The 9,397-nt window shown below is 37.6% G+C and overlaps 1 protein-coding gene across 1 annotated transcript; it reads left to right on the forward strand.

The window, feature by feature from the left end:
• Positions 1–3,155: 3,155 nt before the first annotated feature.
• On the forward strand, positions 3,156–4,798 carry LOC126609111 (uncharacterized). The gene is made up of 3 exons (XM_050277115.1): positions 3,156–3,806; positions 3,942–4,072; positions 4,699–4,798. Exons 1-3 carry the CDS (start codon positions 3,156–3,158, stop codon positions 4,796–4,798), a joined length of 882 nt encoding a protein of 293 aa, XP_050133072.1.
• The last annotated feature ends 4,599 nt before the right edge of the window (positions 4,799–9,397 follow it).

The raw sequence follows: 9,397 nt of genomic DNA on the forward strand, positions 1-9,397 counted from the left end.
AATCCTCCATTACCATATCCTGAGCGTTTAATTCCTAAAGCAAGAGATCAACAGCTTAAAGATTTTATGCAAACATTGTCCAAGGTTCAAATCAACATTCCATTGCTGGAGGCAATCAAGAAAATCCCATCTTAAGCTAAATTTTTAAAAGAAGTTTGCAGCACCAAAAAGAAGCTTGCATATTTGGACAAGGTTGTGTTGACAGAACAGTGCAGTGCGGTTTTGTTACACAAATGCCACCTAAGAAAAAAAGACCCAGGGAGTTTTAATATTTCTTGTACTATTGGAAATTCAGATTTTAAGAATGCTTTAATTAATTTAGGTGCAAGTATTAATTTAATGCCATTTCTATTTTCCAGCGATTGGGACAAGGAGACTTAAAGCCAACATCAATTATTCTTCAGCTTGCTGACCGTTTAGTGACTTATCCTAGGGGCATTATTGAAGATCTCATCATCAAGGTTGACAATCTTTATTTACCGGCAGATTTTGTGGTTTTAGACATGGATGGAGACATAAAAACGCCCATAATTTTGGGAAGACTGTTTATGGCTACAACTAGGACTTTAATTGATGTGGAAGCCAGAACACTAACTTTACGAGTTCAAGACCAAGATGTTGTATTTAATTTGTTTGAGGCAACAAAACACCCTGCTGAACAGCAAGAGTGTATGTGCATTGATGTGTTAGACAGGGTGGTTCAAAGCAGTTTTCAGGCTAATTCAGATTCAGATCAGTTGCTGCAGGTTTTACATGAGGAAATTAGGATAGATTTTGAAGATGAAGGGGTTATTGACTATATTTATGCATTGGACAGTCTACCCGCATAGTTGCCAAGGTTTAGGAATATTTATGAGAGCTTAGGGGAGCCTAAACAGCCCCTTCAGCCATCCAGACAGCAGCCACCAAAATTGGAGGTGAAGCCTTTGCCAGAACATTTAAAATATGCACATTTAGGGGTTGCAGAAACACTGCCAGTTATTGTTGCAGCTGATTTGACTCCTACAGAGGAAGATAAATTGCTTCGTGTTTTGAGAAAAATATCAATATGCTTTGGGATGGACAATAGTTGACATCAAAGGTATTAGCCTAGCAATTTGTATGCACAGAATTTTAATGGAAGAAGACGTTAATCCAATAGTGGATGCTCGACGCCGCCTAAATCAAATTATGAAAGAAGTTGTCAGAACAAAAATTATGAAATTACTTGATGCTGGTATGATTTATCCTATTTCAGATAGCCAATGGGTAAGTCCTACGCAGGTTGTGCCTAAACGTACCGAAATTACAATGATTAAAAATGACAACAATGAGCTTGTTCCTACACGCTTAACTACAAGTTGGCGCATGTGTGTGGATTATAGGAAACCAAATGCGGCTATAAGAAAAGATCATTTTCCATTACCATTTACTGACCAAATGTTAGAAAGATTGGCGTAGGGCTTTTTATTGTTTCTTAGATGGTTATTCTAGGTACAATCAGATCCCAATTGCACCAGAATATCATGAGAAGACAACTTTCACATGCCCATTCGGGATGTTTGCTTATCGAAGAATGCCATTTGAATTCTGCAACGTACCAGCCACATTTCAGCGATGTATGATGAGTATTTTTTCTGGCTTGGTTGAAAACATTGTGGAAGTTTTTATGGATGATTTTTCTGTGTTTGGTGATTCATTTGATTAGTGCTTGAAGAATTTATCATTAGTTCTTGAAAGATGTCAAAAGACAAATTTAGTGCTAAATTGGGAAATGTGTCATTTTATGGTGAAACAAGGCATTGTTTTGGGTCATTCGATTTCCAGCAAAGGCATTGAAGTTGATAAAGCCAAGATTGATGTCATTGCAAAGCTACCACCCCCTACTTCAGTAAAAGGTGTTGGATCATTCTTGGGACATGCAGGATTTTATCATCGGTTCATCAAGGATTTCTCCAAGATTACCTGTCCTTTGTGCAATTTATTAGCTAAAGATGCACCATTTAATTTTGATGAGGCTTGCTTAGAAGCGTTCAACAAGTTGAAATCACTCCTCACTTCAGGACCCATAATTGTTGCACCAGATTGGGGTTTACCATTTGAATTAATGTGTGATGCTTCAGATTATGCCGTTAGGGTTGTTTTAGGGCAGCGTAAAGACAAGCTTCCCCATGTCATTTATTATGCAAGTCGTACTCTCAATGATGCACAACTCAACTATGCAACCACAGAAAAGGAATTGTTGGTAGTTGTTTTTGCATTAGAGAAGTTTCGGTCTTATTTGGTTGGGGCTAAAGTAATTGTGTATATTGATCATGCTGCTCTTAAATACTTGTTGTCTAAAAAGGATGCAAAGCCTAGGCTGATTCGTTGGGTTCTTTTTCTTCAAGAATTTGACTTAGAGATTAAAGACAAGAAGGGTAGTGAAAATGTGGTGGCTGACCATTTATCCAGATTAATTATTCCAGCAGCTACAAAGGAAGATTCTCTACCATTGAGTGAAAGTTTCCCAGATGAACAACTATTTGCTGTACAAATTAAATCACCTTGGTTTGCTGATATTGTCAATTCTTTGGCTAAGGGTGTGGTGCATCCAGATTTTTCGTTTCAGCAGAAAAAGAAGTTTTATCTGATGTAAAGCATTATTTATGGGATGAACCATACTTATATAAGTATTGTCCAAACCAAATTATTCGCAAGTGTATTCCGGAGGCTGAATAGGAAAGTATTTGAAATTTGCTCATCATTATGCATGTGGGGGGCATTTTGGGCAGAAAAGGACAGCAGAGAAAATTCTGCAAAGTGGGTTATTTTGGCCTACACTTTTTAAAGATGCTTATAATTGGTGCAAGGCTTGTGACAGGTGTCAAAGGGTTGGCAACCAGTCCAAAATGAATGAGATGCCCTAGCAAAGTATTCTAATTGTTGAATTATTTGATGTTTGGGGTATTGATTTCATGGGACCATTCTCATCTTCTAATGGGAACCAATATATTTTAGTTGCTGTGGAATACGTTTCTAAGTGGGTCGAGGGCATTGTAGCACCAACTAATCAAGGATCAGTGGTCCTGAAGTTCCTCCAAGGGGTTATATTTCCACGTTTTGGAATTCCGCGCGTTATTCTTAGTGATGGGGAGAAACATTTTATTAATAAATAGTTTGATAATTTACTGGCAATGTATGGGATTACTCATCGTGTGGCTACACCTTATCATCCACAGACATCTGGTCAAGTGGAAGTTTTAAACAGAGAATTAAAGCACATTTTGGAGAAAATAGTTGGTTCTACATTTAAAGATTGGAGTTTAAAATTAAATGATGCTTTGTGGGCTTACAGGACAACTTATAAAACTCTTATTGGGATGTCACCATTTCGACTCATTTATGGGAAAGCATGTCATCTACCTATGGAGCTTGAGCATAAGGCTTACTGGGCAATTAAAGAGTTAATTTTTTCGTATGATTCAACTGGGGAACAACGAAAATTGCAGCTCAATGAGCTGGAGGAAATTCGTCAGGCTGCTTATGAAAGTTCTCGCATCTACAAGGAAAGAACTAAGGCGTTTCATGATAGTCAATTTTTACGAAAAGAATTTCAGCCAGGGAAAAAAGTTTTGTTATTTAGTTCAAGGCTAAAGTTGTTTCCAGGGAAATTAAAATCTCGCTGGATTGGAACGTATCTGGTTTCTAAAGTCTTTTCTCATGGGGCAGTTGAAATAACTAATGAGGATCAAGGTAACACATTCAAGGTGAATGGTCACAGGCTAAAACCTTATGTGGAGTCACCCTTTGATACTGCAGATGAGTCTTTGACTCTGAAGGAACCAGTGATCTAGCCACCGGACTTTTGCGACGTCTAGCTACAGACTTTAAATAAAGCACTTATTGGGAGGCAACCCAATTTTTCTAAACTTTTTACTTATTTATTTTTTGTTTGATTTTCAATTTTATTGTTGGTTTAGCTTTCTAGATGCATTCATCATGATATCATTGTTTCTCAAGTTCAAGAACTACATCGTGTTCCAGTTTCTCAAATCAATACACATCCAATGCACATGAGGTCGAAATCTGGCATATTCAAAAAGAAGCTCAGGTACAATCTTCCACTATCACAGAACCACAGTCATTCAAGGTTGCTGTTAAGTCATCTGACTGGAGGCAAGCTATGGAAGATGAAATGGCAGCTCTTGTTAAGTAGAAAAACTGGAGATTAGTTCCTCTTCCACCTAACAAAAACTTGGTCGGTTGTAAATGGATCTATAAGATCAAAAGTAATCTTGATGTCTCAGTTGCTCGATACAAGGCCAGGTAGGTGGCCAAGGGTTTTTCACAAGAAGCCGGTCTTGACTATCATGAAACTTTTAGTCCCGTAGTCAAGCCAACCACAGTGAGACTTCTGTTGTCCTTAGCTGCTACAAAAGGTTGGAAATTGAAACAATTAGATGTCAAGAACGCATTTCTTTATGGTTTTCTTGATGAAGAGGTGTATATGTCTCAACCCCAAGGCTTAATTGATCCAGATTATCCTAAATTTGTGTGCAAGTTGGACCGGTCTCTCTATGGACTTAAACAAGCTCCTCGAGCTTGGAATGACAGATTTTCCAGGTTTCTTTTTACCTTGGGCTTTAAACCCTCATATGCTGATCCATCTTTATATGTGAATCATAATGGTCAGTCTATTGTTGTACTGTTATTGTATGTCGATGATATAATACTCAGTGGCGATTGTGATAATCAAGTTCAGGATGTAATAGATCAGTTAACAGGTGAATTTGATATGAAGGACCTAGGGATTTTACACTATTTCCTTGGTCTTTAGATCGATTATTGCCTTCAAGGTTTACTTGTGCATCAAACTAAGTATGTTACTGATATGCTTACTAAGACCAACATGATAGATAGCAAACCGTGTACAACTCCTTGTCATCCAAATCAAAAGCTACTGAATCATGGTAGCCCTCATTTCCATGATTCGGGTATCTACAGAAGCATCGTTGGTGCTCTTTAATATTTGACATTTACAAGATTGAATATTGCGTATTCGGTCAATCAAGTTTGTCAATTCATGCACTCACCTCTGGACAGTCATTTCATTGCTATTAAACAGATCTTGAGGTGCTTACGAGGGTCGATGATTCTTGGATTATGTTTTCAACCTGGAAATCTGGATATTAAAGCATATACGGATGCCGATTGGACTGGGGATCCCAATGATAGGAGATCCACCACAGATTTTGTGGTATTCCTGGGCAATAATCCTGTCTCTTAGAGTTCTAAGAAGCAGCACATGGTTAGTAAATCATATACCAAGGCTGAGTATCATGCTATGGCAACAACAACTGCTGAGGTGGTTTGGTTACAACAATTACTCAAGGATTTGCATCTTCCTTGCCCAGAAGTTCCTCCTCTGCACTGTGACAACATCTCTACTATGGCACTGGCAACAAATCCGGTTTTACATTCTAAGGCTAAATATATTGAAATCGATTGTCATTTTGTTCGAGAGCGTGTTTAACAAGGTTCAATTCTCTTGCAATTTGTTGCATCAGCAGAGCAGCATGCTGACATCTTTACCAAGGGTTTATGTTATCCTATGTTTAGCTCACATTGTAACAATCTTATGCTTGGTTCCTCCATGCATAAGCTTGAGGGGGAATGTTAGGATATAGCCATGCCATGTGTCATAATTTTATTGGAGGTCTTGGAAGTTAGTTATAAGGTGTGTTGTATTTGTAAGAGAATAGGGTGTCATAAATGGATAAGAAGAAATAACAAAATTCTTTTTCCCTCTCTACTTTCTCTCTCTATCCCTCTGTGTTCGACATCTTCCTCTCTAAGTTTCTTCAATATAGTTGTTTCATTAGCATAACGTTGGCAGTTGTCACACTTTTGCACTAATTATTTAACGTCATGATGTATAGTAGGCCAGCAGTAGCCTGCGTTAAGAGCCTTTTATGCTAAAGATCAGCCTCTGGAGTGATTTCCACAGACACTTTGGGGGATTGAACTTAGAACCTTTAGGTCATCGGGATGCACCATATAACGGAGATGTAGACCAATGTAGGATCTTCGGATGAGAATGCCGTTCCACATGTAGTAGTGTGTTGTCTTCATTTGGAGCTTTCTAGACTCCAACTTTCCGTGGGGAGTAGATAGTCTATAATGGAACTTTGCTAGCTTGGAGTTGCACTAACCTATGACACCTTGGCTGCTGGCTTCACCTCTATGCTTAGCTTGTCTAGATATTCCACTAGAATAAAGCGTTTGATTTGGTGATCGAGGACGGAGCCTAAAACATTTATTTTAGAATATAATTTCGATTATTCAAGGCTGCATCTAACCTCTGTTACACTACCTACGTACCCTTGAGTAGGAACAAGCCCTTTGTAGTTCACCATTTATTCTTTTATCCATTTCCGAAAATATTCTAGTAACAAAAATATTCAACATTAGCTATCACAATCGAATCACATCAAAAGAGTACGAATTAAGGATTTAAAATATCAAAATCTATATGAGAAGGTAGCGTCGGGCCACTGGCCACGCGCCACCGTGGGTGGCGGTTTCCGATGACAAAAACCCTAAATTCTAACCAACACTAAAAATTTCCTAATTTTACAGAGTAGTAGAATTCAATGAGAGGAACAACTTTCATACATGGGCTGAAGCCCAATTCGGCCGGGGAAAGCCGTAATTTCATTCAAACCCACCGGAACCCTAGAATTTGGTGGCCTCGATTTGTCACCTCCGATGCTCCGCCACCCCAACCAAGGCTTGGGACATGTTCCTGGGTTCACGAGGAGTCGACCCAGGGTGGTGGTCGATGGTGGTGGCTTTAAAAATGGCAGATTGTCGCCTTAGAACCCCCGGCTCCACCATCGCGGTTCAGCATGAATCGGGGCCTAACTCCCGTCGATTTTGGGTGGGAATGGAAGAGGGAGAGTCGTTGAGTCTAATGAAGAGGGTGGTGATGTTCAATTCACCTAAAAAACACCAAAATCGACGTCAGGGTTTGGGTGGTTCGAGTCGGGTCACGCGAGTCAAAGAGAGGACCCGATTCTCCTCCTTTCCTTGTTTTTGGATTGGGCCATGCCCATTCCCTTCTCTCATTGCCCTCTATGTGGCTTCACAATTCTCTACTCCAAAAAATCTAGAGCCCTCCAGAAAATGGTCAAATGACCATTTCACCCTTTTCTTTGCTCGTTTATATCTTCTTCGTTATAACTTTGTTTCACAAATGGTTTTCACCTACACGCTCATGAGGTCGAGCTCTATCCAAATATATCAAGAAATATGATAAAATGTTTGAGCATAAAATACGTTGTCGTATAATTACGTTAAGCCAACTAGGGGCATTTTTGTCTTTTCCACTTATCGATAATTTTTATGACGTAAATTATAAAAATTTCCATAAACAAAATTTTAAAATTTCTCAATTAAATCCTCATAACCATAAATCGATTTATTTTCAATTTTTTACACATATTCATAATTATGAATATCTAATTCATATATTTAAATTTTTAGGATATTACATTCGACCCCCATTAAAATAAGGGAACTTTAACGAAAAGGTCCAGGTACTGTTCACTTTAATGAAAAACCACATTTTTACACTAAAAAGTCAATCCTGGTACTATTCACTTTACCCTTTATTTTGTCCTTATCGTTAAAACTCAAAGTTTTCAAGCCCTTTTCATTAGTTTTCCTTTAAAATAAATCTCGTCCTCGAGATTTCTACCAACGAGTTACGTAAATGAATTAGAACTATTCCCACCATCCCTTTTATAGTGAATAAAATCATAATCTCAGTCTACGATTTTATTCAAGCTCCAAAAATAAATAATTTAATGAAGCAATCATCTATACTCAGACTTCCAACGACATTCGTTGGTAAAAAATACAAGAACTTCTAGCCACACACATTGGCAAAATAAATAGCAGAAATCCCAGTTACACTAATTGGAATTTCCAAATGTTTGAATGGCAAATGGTTTAACACGAACAATTAAACCCCAAAAAAAATCCAATGACTATGATCCAACTAAGCAAATTCCTTAAACTTCGCACAATTTGTATTTTTGGGTGCCTAAAATACCCCTAATAACATTTGACTTTAAGTGATTTACTTGTTACCAACATTTATTTTACCAATTTGTCTAAACACATTAAGTTTGTGTAAGCTTCAAGATCATGTAATGGCTTAGCCCATATGAGTGCTCAGTCTGTTACTTCTATTGGTAATGTCACTTATCATTACTATCGGCTGAATAAATATCAGACTTTCAAGCCATAATCATCGGTGGCTAAGTAAGTATCACAATTTCAAGCAAAACCATCAGAATTGGCAAACCAAATGTCAGAAATTCCAGCAAAAATCATTGGATCTTCTAGTTACCATCACTGTATAAAAATTAGAAATTTAAAACAAATCCACAATTTCCGTTTATTAGACGAACTCAAATCCCATTCAATAATTTTATTCATGTCCACCAATAATTCAATAAATGAAGAATATCCATAATTCCCCCCTATTCCATTTATAATGGACAAATCATAACCTCAGTTTATGATTTCATTCCAGTTCGATTAATCATCATAACTTTCATAAAAAATAGAATTTCCATCCATCATTATCATTGGCGAAAAAAAGATTTTACCACGACTTTCTTTTTATCCCAATAAGTAACTAGCGGTCTAGAAAGAATCGTAATATACCCGGCAATTATATCTTCCCACACATCACGTTAATAACTCATTCTCACCGCCCACACATGGAGCTTTTCTCCCATAAACAATGGGTATTTGTGCCCATTTAACCATTCCTTCACATTTCACGGGTCATTTCGCCCAATTCATCGTTCACAGGGCCACTTTGCCCAATCACACATCCTCATGCATTTTTGCCCAGACCAATATCCATGGGCCCTTTTACCCAACTAAACATTCTTTCCATTCCACGGGCCATCACGCCCAAATCAATATCCACATGCCTTTTTCACCTAAATCAACATCCACGGGCCTTTTTCGCCCAAATCAACATTTCTCTATTGCACAGGTATAATACGACTTTTCCATCTACTCGTCACAATTTCATAATCATCTTAACGTTCAAATTTTCCATAATACATATCATAAATTCAACCCAATTCAAAATTTATTCAAAACTTTAGTCAAACGCTCATTTTTTTAAAGCTCTAACACGAACTATAATATTTTAAAATTTTCTACTCCTACTCAAATAAATTCACTTCACAACATAGGCATTTCACATGAATTCATCATTAGTCAAGAACTTTTGAAATAATGCAATATCAATGCAATTCATAATTTACATCCACAACATCAATAATATCTCACTTATTGTAAGGTATGATCATTTGCTCTAATACCATTTGTAATGCCTCGCCCTGAAACA

Source organism: Malus sylvestris, chromosome 16 (genome assembly GCF_916048215.2).
Source record: "Malus sylvestris chromosome 16, drMalSylv7.2, whole genome shotgun sequence".
In the NCBI taxonomy this organism is placed as follows: Eukaryota; Viridiplantae; Streptophyta; class Magnoliopsida; order Rosales; family Rosaceae; genus Malus; species Malus sylvestris.

Excerpts from the sequence above, each read along its gene's own strand:
- LOC126609111 (XM_050277115.1), top strand. The coding sequence starts at position 3,156 with ATGTATGGGATTACTCATCGTGTGGCTACACCTTATCATCCACAGACA. Across the intron at positions 3,807-3,941 it reads CTTTGACTCTGAAGGAACCA|CTTTCTAGATGCATTCATCA; the intron begins GTGATCTAGCCA and ends TTGTTGGTTTAG. Across the intron at positions 4,073-4,698 it reads ATATTCAAAAAGAAGCTCAG|TGGCGATTGTGATAATCAAG; the intron begins GTACAATCTTCC and ends TATAATACTCAG.